The sequence below is a fragment of the Argentina silus genome (assembly GCF_951799395.1).
Source record: "Argentina silus genome assembly, chromosome: 8".
Classification (NCBI taxonomy): domain Eukaryota; kingdom Metazoa; phylum Chordata; class Actinopteri; order Argentiniformes; family Argentinidae; genus Argentina; species Argentina silus.
Window position 1 is genome coordinate 8,123,330 of NC_139662.1, and position 25,814 is coordinate 8,149,143.

The 25,814-nt window shown below is 46.4% G+C and overlaps 1 protein-coding gene across 1 annotated transcript in view; it reads left to right on the forward strand.

Moving 5' to 3' along the window:
* Positions 1-24,271, forward strand: part of hspg2 (heparan sulfate proteoglycan 2) — a gene marked incomplete at its 5' end in the record, with an annotated part of 86,990 nt that extends 62,719 nt beyond the window's left edge. Inside the window, 38 exons of the mRNA XM_083675567.1 lie at positions 1,065-1,124; positions 3,329-3,451; positions 3,576-3,740; positions 3,861-4,003; positions 4,279-4,356; positions 6,260-6,395; positions 6,487-6,638; positions 6,876-7,011; positions 7,941-8,084; positions 8,280-8,414; positions 8,821-8,999; positions 9,316-9,511; positions 9,829-10,008; positions 10,418-10,678; positions 10,869-11,031; positions 11,287-11,384; positions 11,659-11,925; positions 12,119-12,231; positions 12,445-12,592; positions 12,848-12,964; positions 13,288-13,305; positions 14,494-14,578; positions 14,804-14,948; positions 15,472-15,574; positions 15,781-15,890; positions 16,213-16,321; positions 16,560-16,658; positions 16,845-17,063; positions 17,355-17,599; positions 18,241-18,412; positions 18,755-18,877; positions 19,469-19,525; positions 20,580-20,655; positions 21,089-21,167; positions 22,325-22,395; positions 22,811-22,894; positions 23,124-23,227; positions 23,503-24,271. Coding sequence (XP_083531693.1) covers positions 1,065-1,124; positions 3,329-3,451; positions 3,576-3,740; positions 3,861-4,003; positions 4,279-4,356; positions 6,260-6,395; positions 6,487-6,638; positions 6,876-7,011; positions 7,941-8,084; positions 8,280-8,414; positions 8,821-8,999; positions 9,316-9,511; positions 9,829-10,008; positions 10,418-10,678; positions 10,869-11,031; positions 11,287-11,384; positions 11,659-11,925; positions 12,119-12,231; positions 12,445-12,592; positions 12,848-12,964; positions 13,288-13,305; positions 14,494-14,578; positions 14,804-14,948; positions 15,472-15,574; positions 15,781-15,890; positions 16,213-16,321; positions 16,560-16,658; positions 16,845-17,063; positions 17,355-17,599; positions 18,241-18,412; positions 18,755-18,877; positions 19,469-19,525; positions 20,580-20,655; positions 21,089-21,167; positions 22,325-22,395; positions 22,811-22,894; positions 23,124-23,227; positions 23,503-23,675 — 5,066 coding nt within the window. The 3' untranslated portion in view covers positions 23,676-24,271. The remainder of the gene's footprint in view (positions 1-1,064; positions 1,125-3,328; positions 3,452-3,575; positions 3,741-3,860; positions 4,004-4,278; positions 4,357-6,259; positions 6,396-6,486; positions 6,639-6,875; positions 7,012-7,940; positions 8,085-8,279; positions 8,415-8,820; positions 9,000-9,315; positions 9,512-9,828; positions 10,009-10,417; positions 10,679-10,868; positions 11,032-11,286; positions 11,385-11,658; positions 11,926-12,118; positions 12,232-12,444; positions 12,593-12,847; positions 12,965-13,287; positions 13,306-14,493; positions 14,579-14,803; positions 14,949-15,471; positions 15,575-15,780; positions 15,891-16,212; positions 16,322-16,559; positions 16,659-16,844; positions 17,064-17,354; positions 17,600-18,240; positions 18,413-18,754; positions 18,878-19,468; positions 19,526-20,579; positions 20,656-21,088; positions 21,168-22,324; positions 22,396-22,810; positions 22,895-23,123; positions 23,228-23,502) is intronic.
* Between the last annotated feature and the right edge of the window lie 1,543 nt (positions 24,272-25,814).

Genomic DNA, 25,814 nt, shown 5'->3' on the forward strand with positions numbered 1-25,814 from the left:
TAATTAGTACAGGACACGATCTAAGAGACTATCTATAAGTATACTTGAGTCACAGATCTTTCAACCAACCATTGTTTAAACCTCAAGCTGTATAAGGTTGAAAACAGATGGCTCAATGGAAGTAATGTTTTTACTACTAGTTTATACTACTAACATGCATGTATTGTGTGTGGCTCTCAGTTCTGTGTGTGTCTCTCTAGTTTGTCCTGTGTCCCTGTCCTGCCATACCCTTTTCATACTTGTGTTGTTCTTGTCACATGTTTGTGCATGTCAACTGTAACTTGACTTTCAATCCACAGGACCTCTTACAGTACATCATCAACATTGTTTTAATCTGAATTGTCATCATACAGTAGCTTACTCCAGATTGGAAGATATTGGCCCACACTCATCAGGTATAGTCGAACTCAAAGCAAAGAAAACGTCTCTCAGAGTCAGCACTGTATGTATTGTAAGCACAATGACACTAAGGTGATCTATCTTCTCCAACATTCACATCACCATGTCTCAGAAATCGCTCAGTTAAACACTTCAGGGGTTTTTCCCTCCATATGTATCCAAAGGTAAGTGTGAAGATGAATACATACAACTATGAATGCAATGGCACCATCTCATACCATTATGGAAGAGAAACAAGCCTCTGACTCTTTAGTCTGCATGGGTGGTAATGGCTAAATCAGAGGGCTTACATTTTGCATGACTCTCAATGAGGAATCCATAAGAAATTAGCATTGCTTCTCAGAGGAAAATTATATTGGATTTCCTCAGAAAACATGAAATGGAGAAACTATTTGGATACTTTAACACATAATGGTAATTTGGTGCCTTTTGCATTCAAGTTCTGCACTGTTCCGTCAGTCTGCTGTGGTATTTTGTGTCTGGTGCATTTTGGTAAATCACGGGCAAAAGTCCAGGCAATACATGGAGGGAGTACTGTATTCTGGGTGTGGTCAGGCAGACCCAGTGGGAGGGGCATTGGAGGATGCCCAATGCCAGAGATCCACCGTTTCCCAGGATACTCACGTGTCAGTTTGCCTGTCCCTCCCTCCCTTCCTCATTTCCAGAGGCCTCACAGACTCAGATGTTTTACACAGCCTATGAAATGTTTGAAGGACATAGAAAGCGTAAGTCCGCATGGCCACCTCTCCTCTCCACTTGCCCCTCTAGGAGGGTCCTTCCCTCTCTATCACGCATATACTCATCTCGCCTCAGCATGGATAAGGTGGTCTGGTAATGCCCATGTACAATCAACCCAGCCAGAACACACACACGCACACACACACACACACACACACACACACACACACACACACACACACACACACGCACACACACACACACACACACACTCTACTGTTTACACTTATGATGACCTAATAGTACTGTACTGTAGGTAAGAATGCATTATAAGAGGTCCTTAGATCTCAGGATGCAATTCATATAGGGGGCATGTCTGTTTGCTCTGAGTTTCCTCAAACATGTTGATCATTTACTGAATCCTTTAAGACTGTCAGAACGTCCAGATTGTACATGAGCATTACTAGGTCCTGCCTGGCTCGCCTGGCTGGCTCGCATGGGTCCATTTGGTGAAGGAAAAGTGCATGCTCATTCACGTGGGAAGCTCCTCTCCGATATTGAGTCCAGTTATCGCCTGGCCAGCCACACATCACTCATGCACTCATCAGTGTTTCACCTGCACACAGCATTACACTCACACACTGTAGTTTACCCCAAAGCACCTGGCAAGAAGTATTGCACATTTCTAGGCCAGATCTGTATTCATAATGTTAATAATTGAAGAAAAGAGTCTGAATATTAGGAGAGTTACGGTACAAGCAGTATACACATGCTCAGACATTCCTCATAAGACAAGTAGAATGTTTTGACAGCCCCATTTTGTCCAGAGTATACTATAAACACTCAACACTCAGAGAGAGGAGAGCCCACACTACTTTCCCCCCCCATCTGCATCCTGCTTGACCCTCTCAGGAACCGTCATGGTCTGGAATAGCTGTCATTTGTGCTTCAAACATCATGCTGTGCCTCATACAACACATCCCCATGACTGTAGCCGTGAGCTAGCTCACTGGAGCCCAAGGTGGGAGCTCTGCCATCGCTGTCATCATGTTCACCATCACCTCCCTCAACAGAAATCATATGTACTGCCAATAGTCAATGTGTTTGAATTACTGTCGATGTGTGCTCATGGAGAGTTGTCACCACCCTAATCTGTTGACTTCACAGAATGTGTCAGGAAACAGTAGGTAATACTTAGTACATGTAAGAGGACTTACGTGTACTGTAAGAGGTACTGTACTGTAAGAGGACTTTGGAAAGCTCACGCTATAGTAGTCAGCTGACCTTGGTCACCATACCTCAGGGAACTGTGATTTCCGAGCTCTGAGACCCAATTTTCTTTAGAGAATAGTGAGCACATGGCCTCTTCTGTCACATGATGATATGCCATTGTTATACATGATCAAGATAAAGACCATTTGAGTTTTATTTGAGAAAGCTTCAAAACGTTTTATTGTATACGTTTTCTTTCTTGGCCTTTTTGAGAGTTCTAGAGTCAGGGCCACCACCACCAGTCTAAAGTCAGAGCCTGTCCAGAGCCCATCCTCTTAGAGAAGATGATGAAACATCAGCCTTGTAGTGTTCAATATGTCTCTGTAAGGTCAGTGAGTCCCAGACCAGAGCTTAGCTCCCAGCTTAGATAGCCTGACCATCCTCCCTGGCTGCTGAAAGAGGGCTTTATTTTGCTCTGTCGCCCCGGGATCATATGGGATTGAATATGGGGCTCAACAGGCCAGCCAACCTGGCACAGACTGCAGTGTGCCCAGAGGCCGTGCCAAGGCCAGCCTGCCACCTCTCATCTGCGTTGTCTGCTCTGAGTGGCCAGGGCTGCCAAAGGCGCGGGCACTAGCCTCCCTGGCTGGCACTGCCAACGAGCAGGCTATACTAGTAGACTTGCAGAGCCTTGCAAAGCCATAAGACATGAACATACAGACAGAACATTTAACAATGTCTCATGAATGGAGTAATGACTACCCACAAAAGCTTACAGGTTCACGGTCCACAATAGTTCACAGTGTCAAAGCTTTGCAAAATGTGTATGTACTGTGTATCTATCATCGGGACTCGTGACAGGTAAGTGTCGGTCGGCTAAGCAGTCAAAAAACGACAGACCCGGTTTTCCATCTCATCTACAGAGCTTTCGATATACAAACAAACAAAGCTACGCTCTGTCCTCTTGAACACTGATGCTCCCTATGGGAGGTTTCTCTCTGTCTGAGCCATGCTGACCAAGATGTCTGCCTTATTGTAGCGGCCGAGGGGGCCCAGCCAGTGGCTACTGTGACTCCCCCTGTGCTGACCATCCAGCAAGGAGCGCGGGCTGAGTTCCGCTGCACGGTGACTGGGAACCCTACTCCTGCCATCGAGTGGATCGGTAAGGGCTGGATTGTAGCCTGCTGTATATTCCTGTTTCTAGTCATTGAACAGCCAGCAGCTCTTTACTTGTACAGATACAGTACATACAGTACACTATTGAAAACAAATGTGTTTTCCTGTAGCCGGTTCTGGGAGGAGGATGAGTCCCAACGCTGTTATCCGCGGAGGTGTTCTGACCATCCCAGCTGTGGAACGCTCCGATGAGGGAGAGTACATCTGCAAGGCCCTCAACACCCACGGGGAGCACACAGCACGTGCTATCATCTATGTTCACAGTGCGTGCGGCAGTCCGTCTCTACAGCTGGCTAACATGATCACACAGGGTAAAACTGTCTCACAGCGTCCTATCATGTCCTCGTGTGTGTGTGTGTGTGTGTGTGTGTGTGTGTGTGTGTGAATGCCCCCAGGTGCCAGTCTGCCTCATGTCCAAGTGAGCCCCCAGAGAGCGGACATCCATGAGGGGGAGACCCTGAGGCTCTACTGCAGAGCTGGAGGAACGCCCAGCCCCGGCCTCACCTGGAAGAAACAAGGGGGACAACTCCCTCTTCAGGTGAGATTTGGCCCTCTCCATCAGGGACTTGAGATGAGATACTCTATAGTACCTGTATGTACTTATCCAAAGAATACTGTAGCTGTATACGTGTATTTACATGATGGTGTGGTATATTGTACTGTATTTTCTTGTGCTGGTATCTTACCGTGCTTATTGAAGGGTTGTAATGCACATTGAGTTGCGGTGGTGGTGCAGTATTTTGACTATTCTTTCTTTATCTTTGTTTCCTTCCTCTTTTTATCCCATCCCCTATTTCTTGACGTTTTGTTCAGGCCATTCCTTCTCACGGTTTCCATCAGTTTAAAAGCAACAGTCTCGATGTGTTACAGAGACGTATTGAGGAGCTGCAGGTCTGTCCATCTGTCCTCTGTCTATCTGTCTGTCCGTCTGTCTCGTCTCTCCCTCATACCTGTTCTGTTGTCCTCTACTGACCACGCTGAAACAACAGCAACCGCAACACATTGTCAACTAAGTGCATGATCAAATATGTCTGATTCACATGCTGTAACCCTCATTCATGTTAATAATGTACTACAAGCATATAACTGCTCTCAGTTGTTGAGAAATAGTAGAGTATGGTGAAGTGGTATAGTGAAATGGTAAACAACTACAGTACATTAGCTGGGTGTGTGTGAACATTCCTTAGTCTACTTGTGGCATGGTTTAGTTGTCTTTGTGTTATAAGTGTTCCATTGTCCTCCATTTTCTAATTGTCCACATTTTATCCATCCCTCACATATTTGTTTCCTAAACAAACACCATTCTATTCACATATTCCTGTGTGTTGACATGACTAAACGTAGGTATTTCAGACATAGTTTAGCCCGTGCCAGGCCCGGCCCACTGTGCCCCTGAGGGGGTTTGCATTAGTCCCTCCACACCGCGTGTCTCCTCACCCACCCCCAGACTTCGGGGGCCGTTTATTTCCGCCTCAGAACGCTTCAGCGTTGTGTCAGCTTTTCCCAGGGGGAGCTGGGCTCTGCCGTGCGACCACGCAGAAATTCTGTGTGCTCTAGCAAACGGGTTGCTTTGAAAATTTGTGAATGGGTTCAGACACACATTGAGCCTAGGCCCGCCTCGGCCACTGCTCAGTTTAGCCTCACGCTCACGGTTGACTAGGCTGGAGCTAAGCAGCTTTGTCCAGGGATGCCACACCATCCCCCGGATACAGTAATCCCCTCCCCAGACTCTAGGTGTACACTAAACTTTATCATACACACACACACTGGCCCTCACTGCAGACGGGGTGGTTAGGCTTAGGAGTGTTGTCCAAAACAGTGTGTTTATCAGGTTTTCGTAGGTAGTAAGTTATCGCATAGAGACTCCATTAGACATTTCTATACTACATTCATTATAAATGGGTTGAGTCACTGTCTTTTTGTTTGGATTGGTTGATGGGGATTCATTTAGATGTGAAGGCAGATAGGTCAGATGCTGTGAGTGTTATGAGTAGATATGGAATGCCCTGGAGGGTTTGGGATTATTCTGAGACTTCATTGTCAATGGTTTCATATACGTAGAAGGAGCTGTTTTGTATTGCTTGTTATGTAACCTTTAAGTACAATGTCTAATATGTCTCAATCCTCTAACAGTTCCCCAGTCTTGTCATTTACTGAATCATTTCATCATCAACAATTATGTCTGTACACATATTGTTATAGATATCAATGACCGTAGTTAATATTTAGATAATCAACATCGATCATAATTTGTCATCAAATTAACCATTTCAACTGTAAAAAAATGATTGTACTGTGGTAATGTTGATGAAAGTCAACATTACTGTTCTCTCAAACTATGAACTGGTTTGATTTCCATGGTGTGACACCTGAACACACAGCAATACCTGAGAACTCCCCCTGATGATCCTAACACAAACGCTGACACAAAAGCACAAACAGAACTGTATAACCACATTCCCTGCAGATCCACCCCACTGTGCTTTTGTGTTGGTATTGGCTGATTTATGTAAGATAGTGTCAAGTACTGTACTGTATGTCTGTTCCCACTTTTGTGGTCTGTGAAATGTCATGTTTTCCTGAAAGGTAAGTGATTTCTTTTATAAATGGTGCTTTTGTGTTGGTTTTGGGGTAGAGACATGCCAGGAGGCAGCATCATGTTCTTTCAGTACTGTATAAGCAGCGCATTGTGTTTAAGGGCTATTGTGACCACCTCTCCCTCTCCTCTCCTCTCCTCTCCTCTCCTCTCCTCTCCTCTCCTCTCCTCTCCTTGCTGGTTGCGGCTCCTCCTCAGGCCCGTATGGAGCGTACAGACATCGGGACCCTCCTCATTCCTAACATCAAGGCCTCTGACTCTGGCACCTACCTATGTGTCGGCACTAACTCCATAGGCTCCTCTGAGTCTCGCATCGAGGTCACTGTCAACAAAGGTGAGAGGTCAAACAAGGTCGTTCTTGACAGTTATATACAAAATCTTTATTCAGGTAAGTAATAAGCAAATGACATATCTTGAATGTGTAGCGGACAGCGTCTCCACGGCCATCACCATCCAGCCCTCCATAGCTGATGTGCAGGAGGGACAGAGTCTGGACATCAACTGTTTTGTCCCTGGAAAACCCCCACCTGCAGTCACCTGGCGAAGGGCTACTGGGCGCCTGTCCTCCAATCACGAGGTTGGAATATACACACACTCTCTCTCTCTCTTTCTCAAGCCCCCCCCCCCTCCCCACACACACACACACACACACACACACACACACACACAAACACACCCCTGTACGTAGATTCCAACTTCATGTGTTATACAGTATATGCTATTTTCCGGCTCAGGTTATAATAAAAAGTCATTCTGTAACTGTAATGTTTTCAGCCATTGAGTATTGGGTAACTCCTATGATGTGTGTGTGCAGGTCCTGGGCAGTCAGCTACGTATACTGCAGGCCACTCCAGATGACTCAGGAGAGTATATCTGCATGGTGGCAGGCAACCCTGGAGGCTCTGTCCGTCAGGCCTCTGTGTCTGTTTCTGTGACCGCTACCTCCTCCCGTAAGTCAGCCATGATCCCTTTTTCTGTCTCTCTCCCTCCCTCTTTCTCTCTCTCTCTCTCTCTCTCTCTCCCCCTCTAGGATTACATATATCATTGGTAATGGTGACTGTCACTTGTTGGTATAGAGGAATAAGTAAGTGTCATGAGGGCAGGGGCGTTTTCTCTTTCGTCATGTTCTGCACAGTATGACTTTTCCAGGGTAGGGCAGAGCAGATGTCCAACCCTGCCTTAAGTGATCTCAGAGTGTACAGTTCTCCACGCTTTTCCATACTGCCCCATGATCTCATCCTAGTTCAAACCCTTCCTGGGTTGAAGTAACATTTGGCATTTGTTTATATTATTTCCCATTTAGACCACAGACAAATTGTGGACTGGTGCTTTAACTGTAGCTACTAGTCTCTAGACTATGGGATAACAACCGCATATTAAGTTAAGTGGAATTGATAGGTGAGGAGCTTATACAGTATTCTATGAGAAATGCGCTGTCCAGGATAAATTCTAGGAGCTCGTCCCTTTAAATGACTTTAAAGCTAGGGTAAACAGTATGATGGAAAATGAAGTGGAGGGATGTAAATGTTTTGACCCCTAGTTGCACCTAATTTTCCCAAACCTTCTTCCTGCTCAATTTGTAAATTGTTGTTTTAAACTGTAGTGCTTGTGTTGTATGTTCTAAACTGTGTGTGCTGCTATTTTGGCAAAAGAGATTCTTAATCTCAATAATACTAACATGGTAAAATAAACGTAAAATAAAAGACAAATATTTTCATGTTATAATAACATTAGCTCTAGTATACCATACAGTATTATTAAAGCCTCATTTGGCTTGGAGTCGGTTTATTAATAGGATATAAAAGGTATGCTTTGCTATTAACAATATATAGCCACATGTCCTTGCCAAACCTCTGTATAGTAACTGCCATCCAATTAGGCCCTACAACCCCCATCATCTCCATCGAGCCCCACAGTGCAGCGATCCGGCCGGGGGAGTCAGCCAGCTTCAGGTGCAAGGTCTACAGTGGAGCCCAGCCTCTCCGCCTGGAGTGGAAGCTGTCCAACAACCAGCCTCTGCACGGTGAGGCTAGACCACACATTCTGCTGCTGCTCATTGAGTAGACATTGTTCAAGGTAGCATCGTCCACACCAGTGGTCTGTTACACAGTGTCACAACCCTACGACACACCTCCATTGATTGATTGTGTGTGTACGTTTAGTCAGAAATGCACTGTGATGGATTGAATGATTTGTGATCATCACCTTTTTTTTGCAGATAACGTCAAGGTAGGCCCTGATGGCTCTGTTATCACCATCGCTAATGCCCGCCCTAGCAACCAGGGCACCTATCGCTGTGTGGCTATGAACCGGTTTGGCATCACCCAGAGCATTGTCTCTCTGATCGTCAAAGGTATGTCACATTGTGTGTGTGTGTGTGTGTGTGTGTGTGTGTGTGTGTGTGTGTGTGTGTGTGTGTGTGTGTACCTGCTCTCTTTCACTTTAACGGTTCTCCTCAGTTGTCCGGATTGGAAGGTATTGTTAGGGCCAGGAGAAATACATTGGACCCTTGCTATAACCAAGTTAAATAGGTTTTTATAACCTACAGTAGTTAACTAGTCATAACCTAGTTATAACTATGGCTTAGAGTTTTGCCAGGTCAGGTCACATGGGCCGAAAAACTCCTGGCCCTAATTATGCCCCCCCCCCCCCCCCCCCCCCCCCTCAGCTCCCTCTCCATGAACTAAGGGCTCCCCCTGGTGGCTATTGTGATATAAAGGTCCTGACGGTTGTTTGTCTGGATAATGTCCTGTTTCCAGAGTCTCCTGTGGCGTCAGTCACCCCGAAGGGGCCCGTGCAAGTCCGGGTGGGTGAACCCATCAACCTGGAGTGCCAGGCCTCCGGGGAACCACGGCCCTCTGTCACATGGCACAGACTGGACAACACCCGCAAGACCATGCTGAGCCCTGTGCCCATGGAGTCCAACGCTGTCATGCAGGTACTCTCTCCCATCCTCTCAGACTAACCTCTGAGTCATTGTAACTGAGCTTGTGCAGAGGCACTATTTGTTTTTCCAAATTGTTAGCCTAATGATCATTTAAGTGTGTGCGCACAAATAGTACAGTAGAAGTTGCTACTAATCCCTGATACCGGGTCAGATAGTTCACCATCTCCTAATGGATAAGGTTAGGATCGGGGGGGGTGGGGGGGGGTAAGGTCATCTGATCCCAGATCTGTGATTCAAGGCAACTTCTACCTGGAGCTAGAGTGTTCTATGATAGGCACCCAACCTCCGTTCCCCTCCCCCCCCCCAGGTCCTAGTGGCACGGCCAGAGGACAGCGGCACCTACGTGTGCACGGCACGCAGCAATGAGGGCACGTCTGAGACCAGGGTGGAGGTGATCGTGGAGGGGGGCTCTCTGTTGCCCACCGTGCCCAGAGCCTCTGTGCCCGAGCCCCTGATGGTGGTGGTGGAAGGACAGACCACCACGCTGCACTGTGATGCCCACGGTAATGACTCCCCCCTCACCTCACACTCAATGAGAACCAAGAGGGACTTCAAGTCATAGTCAGCGTCCCAGTAAAGTATATATACTGGAAATATACTGGATGTATATACTGTGTTTTGAAGGCAGGATGACACACAACACTAGATACAATCTAAGACATACAAAGACTATAAGTATTATTATTATTTATTTATGTATTTATTTTATTATTATTATTATTATTATTCATGATAACAATGTGGAGAAAAGTATTCAAGAAGGTTCTTTCGCTTTGCACATGCCCCAAAATGAATGGACCGTATGGCTGTTCTCCTCCAGGCATCCCTACCCCAAAGATCACCTGGTCCAAGCTGCGGGCTCCTCTACCCTGGAGACACAAGCTGGTCAACAACAGCCTGGTCCTGCCCAGCGTCGGGCGCCAGGACTCCGGAGAGTACATCTGCAATGCCACCAACCACATGGGCACAAGCGAGGTCACCATCATGCTGGACGTGGAGAGTGAGTCTCACAGATGACCTTTCATCACAAGTTCCCTATCACACCAGTGGAGGCTGGTGGAGGTAGACATCGGAGGACGGGCTCATCGTAATGCATGGAATGGAATGAGGAATGGTATCAAACACGTGTCATGCATTACAAATGTGCCCGTCCTCCGATGTCTACCTCCGCCAGCCTCCACTGCAGGACAGATATACCATTTTTAGACTATGGGGGGGAACTACTGTTTTCTCAGAGTTGAGCTATGCTCTTCACCAGAGATGGGCCATCCCATTCCCATCGGATACATCCATACGTAAATCAACCAATGAATCAACAAATCAATTCATGGTAGCCACACATCCCTGTTATGGGAATACCAAGTCTCTGTCTCCCTAACCCTGCGTCGGTCGGTCTCTCTGTGACGTAGCTCCTCCCTATGCCACGTCTCTGCCTGATGACGTGGCGGTGCGTGTGGGCGAGGTGATCAGGCTGCAATGCCTGGCACACGGCACCCCTCCTCTGACCTTCAGGTGGACCAAGCTCAACGGCAGCCTGCCCTCCAGGGTTGAGTTGCTGGCTGGGGACCTCCAGATCAACCTGGCCACCGCCGAGGACGCTGGCACCTATAAGTGTGTGGCCACCAACAAAGTGGGCACCAGCGAAGCCGTGGCCAAAGTCACAGTCCGATGTAAGTACCGATAGATGGATATCTGGGCTCATGAAATGAAATTAGATGACGTTTTTAACCACGTAGAGACATACTGTGCAGTACAGCAGGCTGTAAGCACAAACTATAAGTGGAAAGCCAACCTGTGTGTATGTGTGTGTGTGTGTGTGTGTGTGTGTGTGTGTGTGTGTGTGTGTGTGTGTGTGTGTAGCACCCCTGGCGGTGCGCGTCTCCCCCCAGGTAGAGGTGAAGGCCCAGGGAAGCGCTGTGGAGTTCACCTGCTCGGCCGCAGGGGGCGTAGAGACCACCATCGAGTGGCTGAAGGAGGGAGGATCCCTGCCCCCCAACCATCACATCAAAGACGGTGTACTGAGGTGAGCCCCCCCCCCCCCCCCCCCAGGAGAACAGCTCTCTATAGTCAGGGGAAAGTTCACGACAGATGGGGCTATGGGTGGATGACTGTCTTGATAAAGCTCACAAAAACCGAAATGTGGACATAACATTTTGAAGAGGTAAAGTGTGTGCGGGAGTGTTTCTTTTTGCTATAAGTGTGGTAAACTATAAGTTGAAGGTATTTAAACGTGTGTGTTGCCCGGTGCTGATCTGATCTGTATGTGTGTTGTGTGTAGGATTGAGAACCTGGAGCAGAGCAACGAGGGCGTCTACATCTGCAGAGCCACCAGTGTGTTCGGACAGGCCCAGGATACTGCCAAGCTCACCATCCAAGGTCTGTCTGTCTGTCTGTCTGTCTGTCTGTCTGTCTGTCTGTCTGTCTACCACCCTCAGTGGCTTTCACTTTAGGTTTAAAGGGGCACTTCACCACTTTTTAAACCTCATATTAATTTTGACCAGCATCATTTTTTTTGACAGTGCGTTCTGAATATGAGGCTAAAAAGTGGGGACGTGCCCCTTTAAGTCTGTCCTAAATCCTCAACCCTTAATACAGTTTTGGATTGACCCCCCCCTCTCTCTCTCTCTTCCTCCTCTCCCGCCCCGCCCAGCCCTGCCCAAGGTGATGATCAACGTGCGTACATCGGTTCAGACCGTGATGGTGGGGAACTCTGTGGAGTTTGAGTGCCAGGCCATCGGAGAGCCTCAGCCTACCGTGCGCTGGAGTAAGGTGGGAGGTCCTCTGCCCGGCCACATCGTGGTGAAGGGGGGCATGCTGAGGATCGATCAGGTGACCGAAGCGGACGCCGGGCAGTACCGCTGCACGGCCACCAATGACGTGGGCTCAGTCCAGTCCCAGGTGGTCCTCAATGTCCAGTGTAAGAACATTGTAGAGTATACATACAGTATACACATACACACGCACACACACACACACACACACACACATACACATACACACACACACACACACACACACACACACACACACACACAGTATCGTTTAGTCAGTTGTAGCCAAAATCCCATTCCTCTGGTCCACTCTAACTTCATAGTGATGTGTTTGTGAAGCCCTACCCCAGATTGCTGCTCTGCCTGAGACCAAGGAGGTGACAGTAGGATCTGATGCTGTTCTGCCCTGCGTGGCTTCAGGATACCCTGTGCCACAGATCGAATGGTCCAAGGTAACCAAAACGCCCTCTTTATTGTGCCAATATGTGGTATGTTGTGCTGTGCGGCCTGCTTTGAAAATTGCTTAAATAAATAAACGTATTAGTTATTAATAAAGTTATTAATGAAGTTTTTATTGACAAGAACAATTCAGAAGAGCTTATTTTGAATGGAAGTGTTGGAATGGGTCTAACTGTAAATTGTTGTGTGTGTCCGTCTCTCCTTAGCTGGAAGGGGAGCTCCCTCCGAAGTGTGTCCAGGTTGTCAACATCCTGACGGTCCCTGGTGTGACCCACGAGGATTCTGGGACATATGTATGCACTGCATCCAACAAGCAGGGCAAAGTGGAGGCCTTCACCACACTCAAAGTCCATGGTCAGTTGGATAAAAATAATAACAGATGATTGATTGATGGACTGATTGATTCATTGTTTGAATGTATTTAACAAATATAAATACCCATACAGCCAAAGCATAGAAAAATAACAGTATAATAATGATAATACATAATGATAATACATCATTTATACAGTACTTTTCTAGGACCCAAAGACTCTTAAACGGAATGAAACACAAATGTAAAAAGAAGTGAAATATGAAACTGTGTCTGACCCTTTCTACCTTCTTCAGAGAGAGTGATGCCCTACTTCACCCAGGAGCCCCTGTCCTACCTCACTCTGCCCACCATCAAGAACGCCTACAAGGCCTTCAGCATCAAGATCACCTTCAGACCTGACAATGTTGATGGTGAGGAGATTCATTGACATGTATTACCGCCATTGTTGTCTTCTCTGTTGAATTCCTGCGTCAGTGGATTCACCTCTATCATTTGATGATGATGATGATGATGATGATAGACTTAGTCTCGTTCACGTCTTACCCTTCTCTGTCATGATGTCACTTTTTTTGTTGTGTACTATTACTCTCTCCTTGGTTTTGTCTTGTTTGTCATTCTGTATATTTTCCCATGTATGATTTCACCCCCCTCTTCTCCTTCTGTCCCCCCCCCCAACCCCCCCCCCCCCCCCCCCCCCCATACACACTCCCTCTTTCACCCATGCGGTGGGAAGGTCTCATACTGTACGCTGGTGAGTCGCAGTGCTTGAGTGATGTCTCATACTCAAGACCGATACAGGTGTTGCTTTTTGGACCCCCGAGAAAAGCCACCAGTGATATTGTACTACTGTACCCATAATGCATCTTCATGTAGAGTAGACCAGGTGCCTGTTAGACAGACAGGTGCCTATGTGGAGAATGATGATGGCTGTGTTCGTAGAACAAACTGCTTGTCATTGCATTACATCCCCGTGATAACAGAATCGTATCGTATGAAGTCGATGCACGGAATGAACCAGAATATTCTATTATTCCATTATTTCTCATCCCACTGCATCAGCTTATAGACTACCTACTGTACAAGATTGCACTGCTGCTTCCAGATACAAGCTTCTTTCTTCTTTTTTATTTAGAATTGGAACAATATGATGCATTTGTTATGGTGATTGTGCATCATTGGGCGATATGTATTCAGCATTCTGAAGCTGTGACACAGTACTATCAGTGAGACAGGGGTGCTCAAATGTGTAACGCCAAATCTTCCATAAGATAACATCAATCCCATCCTTCATGGGGATGTTCACAATGCAGTGATGGTGCCACACTTAAGCAACCTCTGACTGTCTGACTGGATCACTCACTTTCAGAACGGCTGTATACTGCTGTAGATGTTAGGGATACCGCAGGTGTGGTATCAGGGGTTGCTGGTGGAGTGCAGAAATTGGAGGATGGGCTTTGATTCCTCAGAGATTTCTACCTCCACCAGCCTCTCCAGGTGTGTGTATTGTAATATGAGGAGGCATGGTTTCAGACTGCCCTGGCCTTGACTGTGTGATGGTGCAGGTGTGGCTCAGTAAGCATGTGTCTTTGAGATGCGATGTGCAACGACCAGGGCAGCAGATGTAACCTGGCTCTGACTGTCCCCAGCTTGACCCCTCAACCCCAGACCTATAGCATGCAGCTTTACCATTCAGCTTTCACAGTCTGACTTCAGCTTTGACTGTTCCAGGGGTGTGTGTGCGTGCATGCGTGTGTGTGTGTGTGTGAATGTGAATGTGTATGTGTATGTGTGTGTGTGTGTATGTGTGTGTGTGTGTGTATGTGTGTGTAGGTGTGTGTGTGTGTGTGTGTGTGTGTGTGTGTGTGTGTGTGCGTGTGTGCGTGTGTGCGTGCGTGCGTGTGTGCGTTCCGTGCTAACTCTAGCTTCACTGCATCACCAGGTATGATTATCTATAATGGGCAGAAGAGGACCACAGGAGCAGACTTCATCTCTCTAGGACTGGTGGGCGGCAGGCCAGAGTTCAGGTGAGCAGTCATGTGCTCTTCATTCATTCATGCTTATCTGCACTGTCACAAACTAAGCAGATGATGTTGATATTATTGATGATCATGATGATGATGGTGTTCATGGTGTTGATGATGACGATGATGATGTAAAATGATATTGATGAGGATGATGATGATGATGACGGCAACCATGACAAGGATGATGATTATGATGACCAACCAAGAGCTATTCTCTCCCCACAGGTTTGATGTTGGCTCTGGCATGGCCACCATTCGCTACCCCACCAACATCAAACTGGGAGAGTTCCACACGGTGGAGCTCTACCGCAACGGGACCCAGGGCTCCATCGTCGTGGACGGAGAGCCCCCCATCAACGGCAGCTCACAGGTACTGTTCCGCCGCCCGTTTGACATGCAGAGACTGTGTCAAACAATGGTTGACTCACAAATAATCTCCGTCACAGACACTTCCACTCGAATGCTCTGAAGGTCTGGTGGATCAACGCATCAAACTTGGCCTTCATTGACAATACAAGGGCCGGTCGAATCTGCCGGTCGCATAGCCATTGGCTTAATCGGCTGATCTACCAACCAATCGTCTCCCACAACACTTTCCCCCAGTGCTTGCACACAACACGTTTCTGATTCAGAGTGACGCCTAGTAGTCGTGTGATTCGCTGAAATCAAATAATGACAAATACTTTACGATGAGTTGTGGTTATTTCTGGCCTATATTGTATGCACTTTACATAAGGTTACCTCAGAAATGACAACTTACTCCCTATTATTACTACTCTGGCTAAAGGTAGTGCACTATATATAGGATAGGATATGACCATCCATACATACCTGCAACGTAATAGAGGATATGAATCTGAATATGAACACATCTTTCCTGTCTTGTGCCGCAGGGCAAGTTCCAAGGTCTGGATCTGAATGAGGATCTTCACGTGGGAGGTTATCCCAACTACACCCAACTAGCCAAAACTGCTGGCCTCAAGACTGGCTTTGTTGGTAAGAGATCACTCACTCATTCATGTTTTGGTTCATCTTCACAGCAAGACTCCTGCTGTGTGTGTCTACATTCAATCGATTTTTTTAAATCGCCAATGATTTGGCTGAAAGCTTTGAAAACGTTCGACTTCTTCTTAACAGTAAGCTGAGCTTTTCTGACGCTGGTCCGTGTTTGTGACATGCCGAGTGGTTGTTGTCCTGTGCAGGCTGCATCCGTCAGCTGATCATCCAGGGCGATGAGGTCATCTTCAAGGACCTGGACCGCAGCTCTACAGGCGTCTCCAACTGCCCCACCTGCAAAGACAGCCCCTGTCAGGTCAGATGACCCCCCCACAGCCTATCACCCTCATTGGTCACCCCACTACTGCACTCCCGGAATGACAATAGAACACAACAAGGGCTCAGAGTGTTTTTCTTGACCATATGACCTGACCAGTTAAACCTAGTGTACTGTAATCTGCAAATAGGGCCTGGGGTTTTTCCTTGTCAGATAATGGGTCAAAAAGAACCCAGGATGTTATTATTCCCCATTTTCTGAGTGCATTAGTGGGTGAGTGATATGGTGTGACATGATCATTGAGCTCTGTGACAGTAGTGGATGCCAGTGTACTGAGAGACTGTGTCCTGTCCTGTTGCAGCACTCAGGGATATGCCAGGACTCTGATGCCAGCCTGTACAAGTGCAGCTGTCCCAACGGATACACGGGCAGCAACTGCCAACACCAGTCCTCCCTGCACTGCCACAACGGTACAGTAACAACTGACAGACAGACAGTCAGACAGAGAGAGACAGTCAGACAAGCAGACAGACAGTCAGACAGACAGACAGACAGTCAGTCAGACAGACAGTCAAACAGACAGACAGACAGTCAACACAGACATTATTTCTGATAATGGTGTGTTATATCATGGTTACACAGTTTCTCTCGAAGTCCACAGATTTCTGTTTTTTTATATCTCAATGTTTCTGACCCTAACCTGCACAGACGCCTGTGGACCAGACGCCACCTGCATCACCAGGCCCACTGGCCTGGGCTACGACTGCCGCTGCCACCTGGGCAAGTCTGGAAACAAGTGCATGCACGGTAAGACGAATAGCTCCTCCTCCTCCTTGTCCTCCTCCTCCTCCTCTGTCCCTCATTCTCTATTTGGCAGGTGACACCATACTAGGGCCCTGATTTTTCTAGACCTCGGGAGCCCCTAAGCATGACCGCACTTTTTTTTCTGGTTGATTTCTCAATTCCTCGTTTATTTCGATCCGTCTCCTCTAGGCGATTTGGTGACGACTCCTCAGTTCTCCGGTGAGTCGTACATTGAGTACCCGCCTCTGACCAAGATCCACAACGACCTGCGTATCGAGCTGGAGTTCAAGCCCATGGACCTGGACGGACTCATGTTCTTCAGCGGGGGGAAGAAGATGAAGGTGGAGGACTTTGTGGCCGTCTCCATGGTGGACGGTCACGTGGAGTTCCGCTACGAGCTCGGGACAGGTCAGATGACAATGCTACGTTACCCAACAACCTGCTTTATTTTTTTTAACGATTCCGTTGATATATTTGATAATGATGTCATATGACAGACGTGGCATTTTTTCTCACTGTTGTAAAATGATTTGTGAATTTTGGATATGTTGGATAAATAATGCAAGTCGATCCTTAACTTTTATACTCTTAACACTAGAACTCTTATGACCCGGCATTACGTTCAGCCTATCCATTAGTTGTAGCATCAGTCAGTTTGGATGTTGACCCCTTCGTGTTATTGGTGATATGGGTCTCCAGGCCAGGCAGTGCTGCGTAGCCCTGAGCCCGTCACCCTGGGCCAGTGGCACCGTGTGGAGGCTGAGCGTCTGGACCAGAACGGCACTCTGACGGTGGACCATCAACGGGAGGTGAAGCGGTCGTCTCCAGGGAAGGCCATGGGCCTTAACCTCCTCACGCCCATGTACCTGGGGGGAGTCCCCAGCAAGGACATCCTGCCCAAGCCTGCCAACATCAGCATAATGTTCGACGGCTGCATAGGAGAGGTGGGGAGCAACATAAAACATGGAAACATGAATTCTGATTCTCTACCGTACATGACTGGGGGCTAGGAGTTTTTGACTTGATATCTTACCCGAGTAGGAAAAAGTCTTAAAGGTTCCACATTGAATATGTGTCATATTGATGTTGACAATAGAGGAGGATGTATACTTTGATGTAGTGAGGGTTTGAGGAGGGTATCCAGTATACCATCATTTCCTGTAGAAGTAGGACAACTCAGAAAGAACTGGTAATTCTGACGTCTATGAATGGGAGCATACGAGACCTCTGGTTTCCGGGTCAATATCTTTGAAATTCCACAGTGAATATGTGTCATATTGAGGGTGTATATTTTGATATAGTGGGGGTTTGAGGACGCGATATGTCATCACTTCCTTAAAAAAAATAGCAACTCATATAGAACTGGTTAGCTATAACCAGGGCCAATACTCTTTCGTGGTCACATCAAGTGGTCAGGAAAAACTCTGGGCCCTATTTAACCACCATACTTTTTTCACGCTGTCACATCAAATATCCAAAACGTTAAACAAAACCACAGTGTTGTAGACTCTGGAGAAAACCCCCCCAAAATGCAATCACTTGATGTTATGGGACCTTCAACCCATCAGTGTTGTCCCCTGTGTAGGTGTCCATCAACGGTAAGAAGGTGGACCTGTCATACAGCTTCACAGCCAGCAAGGCCATCAGCCAGTGTTTTGACAACAGCCCGTGTGACCGTCGGCCCTGCCTGCACGGGGGCAGCTGTATGCCCAGCGCTGAGTATGAGTACCAGTGTCTCTGCCAGGACGGCTTCGAGGGTGAGTACCCCTGCACCGCAGCATGGTGACTGGGCAAAATCAGGTGACTCCGTCATGCGGAATAGGTTGCCATAGAGAGTCATTGACTCATTCAATCTATACACAGATAGGGGGTTTACATTTGTAGAGACACCTGTTTGACAGATTAAAAAACCCTTTTAAAAAATCAAGAAAGAATGCTACATCAACCCTAATGCAAAGCATATCTGCTTGTCATTTTAGTTGGGCTAGTAAATGTATTGAAATTAAGACTATTGCTGTGTGTACTGTGAATTGTAATGCCACAATAGGGCCTCTATATGACCTCTGACCCCTGCCTACTGTAACCTTGTGACCTTCCAGGTGACCACTGTGAGGTGGTGAAGAACGGTTGCCAGAGCAACGATCAGTGCCAGAATGGTGGCACCTGCCAGAGCGGCGTGTGTCTGTGTGCTGCAGGATACAGCGGCCTCAAATGTGACACAAGTGAGTCGTGTATTACCATACCTCTACCTGCAAGTACGCTGAAACAGTAAAAATCTATGGAAGTCGAACATGAGCCATACGTTTGTGATAGAGAAGGAGGAATGACTGCAGAACAAACTGGAACAATTCACTAGAACAGCACCGGTGCAACTCAATGTAGTATCTTCATTGTCGTAAAGCACAAAAAGAAAAATCATTTCTCTCCACAGCAGCAGCAGCAGCAGCAGCACAGGACATTATGTTAGCTTCTGAATCCGCCTGTATCTGCCTGTTGATAGAGATATACTGTATATACATCATCAGTAGACATTACAATCTGGCCCATGGAGCATTGCATTAGTTAGGCCTCACCCAGACCAGGAGCATATGAGATAGATTCTCCACACTCTGACAGAGGGCCCCCCTGTGTAACATCACACTGCTAGTCTATGAGATCCAGCAGGGATCTCTCTCTCTCTCTCTCTCTCTCTCTCTCTCTCTCTCTCTCTCTCTCTCTCTCTCTCTCTGCTGGGTCACACGTCCCAGTCAGTCCGACATGATGAAGTGTGTGTCTCACCCCTGCACTCTCATGGCTATATCCCGCACACACAGGCCAGGTCTCCAGCTACGCTGACGCCCTGTGGAATTTGGAGAGTAGCGGGGCGAATGGTACAGTACACCCTTCAGTATGCCTGACACGACTGTGACTAACTGTCTGGGGGCCCGTCTGACCCCCGTGGACCCGTCTGAACCCAATACCGCCGCCAGCCTAACACACCGAAAAAATCCCGAATACAAAAACATGTCTGTACTCAACCCGGTGGCTGGGTCTCTTATTCAGTGGAATGTTGGGAGAGGGGGAATTCTATGTTAAAGGTTAAAGGTTAAAGGTTGAAGGTACTGTGTAGAATGCAGTTGGAGCAGTCTTACTGCTCGTTCTTGGACACTTTTTGTGTTGTTGAAGTATAGTTTTGGCAGCTGAATGAAATGTAGAATTCCCCTTTTTTCGTCTCTTGAATCGTCCCGTCGAGTCTGTGACATAACCACTTACTGCAACATGAACTCTTGTCTCTGTCTTCAAAACTGCCTGTCCAAAAACAAAGAAACAAACCAACTTTTTTTCTCCGGCTACTGCTTTCGTTGGAAACGGAATGTGAAATGCACTTACACACATTGAGAAGAGGCATCGTCAGTTTACTAACCACACTAAAAAATATTCTTCTTGAAAGTACTCCATGTTGTGATAACTGTTTGAATTGTTAAAATACCTTTGGAGATTTCCAGTATGGGGTAATTACGCATGTGTCCATTGTGATGTCTGTCTCAATGGGGCTCTACAGAGCGAGTGTGTGTGGAATGTGCAAGGAATGATATGAATGGGGAATGTTGCTATTGTTGTATGTGTTACTTACTATGTGTTACAATATTTTATGAGTCATACACTATGTTACAAATCTATGCAACATGTACTATACATCCCTTTACTTAACCCTGTTGAAGTCAGTGTACTGGCATTGTGCAGTGATACCTATTTCAATATGCACATATGATATATTAATTTTTTCCTCTTTTCATGTTTTGTTCTCTACTAAAACATTCTTGTTTCTAACTGAGGCAGTTGGACCATGGTTCTATTCACCCTGCTGCCACTGGAGGGAGCTATAAGACTGTGGATCATTCCTAGTGTCGATTGTCAATGTTTTACTCTTTTTATTTTTTTCAGATGCCCCAAGTCAGTACGCGGCTTATTTCCATGACAACGGATACCTTTCTCTTCCCCGGTCGGTTTTCCCTAGAAGGTGAGCTGGTGTTTGCGAAGCACCTATGTCATTTTTACTTTCTCTATACTTCAGTGTGGTGCCCAGTTTGACCTGGTCTGTGCTGATTAAAGCCATGTGTCTGTGGTGTGTGTGTGTGTGTGTGTGTGTGTGTGTCTGTGGTGTGTGTGTATGTGTGTCTGTGTGTGTGTGTGTGTGTGTGCGTGTTTGTGCGTGTGTGCGTGTGTGTGTGTCTGTGTACCAAGATCTGTAGCACTATGAACTTTGTGTCTGTAATCCTCTTTTCTTGCAGATGCTGTCCCCCCCCTCCATCTTCTCCATGTCATAAAAAGTCTCCCCTGCTGTGCGTGTGCGTGCGTGCGTGCGTGCGTGTGTGTGCGTGCATGCGTGCGTGCGTGTGTCTGTGATGTGCACTACAGTATAAGAGTACTATAAGTCTTATTGTGTTTTCCAGCGCCTCCGACTCCCCAGAAACCATCGAGCTGGAGATCAACACAGAGTCCACCAATGGTCTAATCCTGTGGCATGGAGTGGTAGGTCCTGGTCCTGGTCCTGGGTCTGGGTCTGGTCCCCAGTTACAACCCTGCCCAGCAGCACCCCTAACCACACTCACGACACCCTAATTCACACTTCAGAGTCGACCCGAGCCAAGCTTTACTGGACTGGCGTGGTTATGCATCCACCATAGCTGCTGAAACAGTGCTGGGAAAGACAATGTTAAAGGAAAAAAAAATATCTGAGCCAGCACAGTATAGTTTGGGTCGGCCCAGTCTATCTACCACGACCGTAATCACACATTCACTGCATTGTAACTCGGCTGTGCTGTGATATTCACTGACTGACCTCCTGTTTGTAATGGCATTCAACTGCATTCAGCCCTCTGACCTATTCAACTGCCTGTTAAACCTTACTACTCACTACCACTGGAATGATATCCACACACACACACACACACACACACACACACACACACACACACACACACACACACACACACACACACATTTAAGGAATGGATGGCATGGTTATGAATTCACCTCTGCATGTTGCCTGGTTGTGCTTTGCCACTCAAACTCACCCTCCCGTCTTCCTCAGGAGCCCAATGGTGTAAGCCCTAGCCGCAGGCTGCGTGCTAGTAAAAAGGTATCCACTCCACCCCTAAACACCTGCGCTGACGGTACATTTCAAAAGATGTGCTTTGTGAATTGATGCGTTGTAAGATGCTCTGACGAGCCTCGGTTTACAATATGTCTATTCCCATCATGAAGACATGCATGTTTTGAAATGTACAAGAATTTGGAGAATGTAACTTAGGCCTACATCTTGTACGATCTGCATCGTGGCTCTGGCCGATTCACCGCTTGTTGTTTCATTGCATGGAAATTGGTTTGTGCTGTACTACCACTGACACGTTTGATGTCTGAGTAAATCCAATAGATTCAATGTTATTCAGGTCAAATCAATGAAAACATACGGAGCCTATTAAACTCAATAGTTATTTGTGCGCTTGTACTGAACGGAACAGTATTGATTCTGGTCAATAGTGGTCTGTGGTAATTGTCAACAGAGTTTGTGTTAAGTGGGCAGTACTGTATGGCCAGTATACAGTAAGATGTATGACTTCTGAACAAAAGGGGCAAAGGACTGCCTTTATAACTTCCCCTTGTCCTCTAAACAACTTCCTTTCCAGGAACTGGGAGACAACGGCAGGGGCAAGGACTTTATAAGCCTTGGTCTGCAAAACGGACACTTGGTCTTCAGGTGAATCTTCATCACTGTTAATGTCCTTGCGTTATGAAAGGAAGCTCTATGCTTACTCCTGCTTTATCTGATTCATTGTGTCAACACTCAAGAGATGTGTATCAATGGAGGCTGGTGGAAGTAGAAATCGGAGGACGGGCTCATTGTAATGGATGGAATGGAATTAGAAATGGTATCAAACACGTCCTCCGATTTCTCCCTCAACCGGCCTCCACTGATGCATATGTATTGTTCTGTACAGTGTTAGGACCAGAGCTGATACTAAGCATAGGTGCATGTAGTCATGTTAGTCGTATTGATGTTTCATTTCTCCTAGTGTAGTCTTACGTCTTCTCTGCCGGTCCTAGTCGTAACATAGATGCACACAGGTCATTTCTCTGAGTCGTACTGATGATGCGTGTGTCCGTGTCCACAGCTACCAGCTGGGCAGTGGGGAGGCACAGATCCTGTCCAGAGAGCCTATCAACGATGGCAAGTGGCACAAGGTCACAGCAGTCAGGTAAAGTACAGTACAAGACCCTTGTTCACTTGAATGATCCATGAATTAACCACTGACTGTACTACCTACTGTAGAATATCTCTGGGGGGGGAAAAAACGTAGATGTCACCGATAGATTCACATTGTTTGGTAGTGATTTTGTTTCCTCAATGAATGTGCTCTTTATGGTGGGACAAAGTCTCTTGAATATTTGAATAGGAAAGTTTCCTCTGTTTTTCTATTGGGACAGGACTGGTAAAACGGGATACATCCAGATAGATGGAGGAAGCATCCGAAAAGGACAATCACAAGGCAAAAGCCTCATGGTGAACACCAAAGGAGACATACTTCTGGGTGAGTGTCCTCTCTGGTCAGGGACTTGATGGAGAAATGGCCAATATCAATCTGAAAAGTGCTGATAAAAATTAATCTGGAAGGAGTAAAAGTTGTTTCTGCTCTAAGGACAAGCTCTGATGTCACTTCTGTGTGTGTGTGTGTGTGTGTGTGTGTGTGTGTGTGTGTGTGTGTGTGTGTGTGTGTGGGAATGTGTATACGTGTGTATACATGTGTATGTGTGCATACTTGTACGTGTGTGTGTGTGTGTGTGTGTGTGTGTGTGTGTCTCACAGGGGGAGCCCCAGACATGTCTACTCTGACGGGAGGGAAGTTCTCTTCGGGAATCACAGGCTGTGTGAAGAACCTGTCTTTGATGAACGGCAGGCCGGGAATACAGTCAGCCCAGCCTGTGGACCTGCTGCGCCACTTTAAGCACGGCACCAGCGTGGAGCCATGCTCCTCATAGACAACAACCTACAAACCCAGAGACTATGGAGAGGAGATACAATCACCCACACACACACACACACACACACACACACTCACACACACACACACACACACACACACACACACACACACACACACACACACACACACACACACACACACAGAGACTTACACACACACAAACACACAAACACACACACATACAGTACAGTCTGACACATAAAACTTGGTGCTTTGCTGCTACCAAAAAAAAGAAATACACAAACACAAAAGGATACCTTGCTCTGTGTGCATTAAACCAAAAAAGAGAGAAAAATGAAATGATATTAACACGTCTTCACTTCCTCAGTGTTGTATTCTCGATGAAGGACTATTAACACAGGAGATCCAGTACAGTTTACATACTCCCAGCAGTAGCTTTTAACCATGAGAAGAGAAGTAAAACGCTATAGGCCTTCTACGATGGGTCAGATCCTATGGAGTTGGAGATGTTTTTACAGCACTGAATTTTTATTTATATACATATAAATATATATTATATATTTGTGGGGGAAAAAAAAACATGCGAACTAACCATAACTGCTCTTCTATTTTCCTAGAGTTGATTCTGGGTTCTAATACTGTGTGTGTCCAGGGCTTTTTGGGCCTAGCTGTGTTTAATACTTGAAGACCTGTAGGTCTTCTTTCTTCACTTCTGTAGGGGGAACCTGAGGGGCGAGCATTGCTCTCATATTGTCACTCTGTTGGGAGAGGTCACCTGGTCACGGCACTAACAGCATCAATACACAACTCAGGTGAAGACAGGATTTTTATGAAGAAGAATAAAAAAAAAAGGAAAAACTATTAGAAATTCAGTACTGGTGCTTTATATACTCTGCCAAATCGAGTTCTCATCTGAAATCAATTGTCTTGTCTTCTGAGCACGGTGGCCTCTTTTGTGTCTGTTTTTTTTTTTTTTTTTTTTTAACTTGGTGCTAACGTCAGACACAAAGATACAGCTCAATGACACATGGTTGTTTGTCTGTTCCCTTTTATTGATGTAGTAGATATGATAGATCGATTTTTTAGATATAGATGTAAAGAAAAGCAAACATTATCACTGTAAAACACACACACTGTTGTTTTAGCGTGTTTTGGTCTCCGGATATGCATGAGATTTTCGGTTGGTATGTATGATATGAGGTTATGAAATTGCCATCAGTTAAGTATGACTCAGTGGCCTCCGGTCTGATTTGATTGAGTAGATCTCAAAGGACATAAAGGAGGTGTAAAGAATGGATGGACATTTTGTTTTAATGTTTTTTATTATGAGTAATTGTGAGGAAAAAAAGTTACAATCATGCTAACTATCTGCCAGTCAGGTAATGTTATTAGTTGAGTGTGTGCGTGTGCATGTGTGTGTGTGTGTGTGTGTGTGTGCGCGTGTGCGTGTGTGCCTGATTTTCAAGTCATTAGGTTCAGTGTATATGTGTAGCCCTTCAAAACCGCACCCCTTTTTCACAATTAATGCCAGAAGTGTGTGTGTGTGTGTGTGTGTGAGTGTGTGTGTATGCGTGTATGCGTGCATGCGTGCGTGCATGTGTGAGTGTGTGCATATGCATGTGCGTGTGTTGGTGTGAGTGTATGTGTGTGTGTATACTGAGTGTGTCATCATCCGAATCCTCAGGAGGGTCAACGCAGAACTGCCTCAAGACGTTCCTCAGTTTCAGGTTCGGTCGATAGCCTTAGAAACAGTCAGACAGGACAGGGAACTCTGAAGGCTACATGGTTTTGTAGACTGTTATACAGTACCTAGGGGTAGATGCATTGGCGACAAGCAGTAGACTCACAGCAGACAGAGTAGAGGAGTAGACGTCAGTAGTGTGAGAATACAGTCTAAAGCCTCTTGTCGGGAGGGTGCTGTGACCTGCCGTTGCCTTACTCCCACGAGCATGCTCGCCCACGACGGTTAACCACATGACATGACAAAAAGAAAAAACATCATGGCAAGTTCACTTTGGGGTTCACAAACTTTTCACTTTTTTTTGTAAGCTTAAGAAATGTTTATTAATATTCTAAAAATGAGCACTATCATTTCACTTAAAGTTGCTTCATTTTTATTTATTTTTGTTTTCATTTTTTTTTCATTTTTTTTTCATCGCTGTTGTTTCAGGCT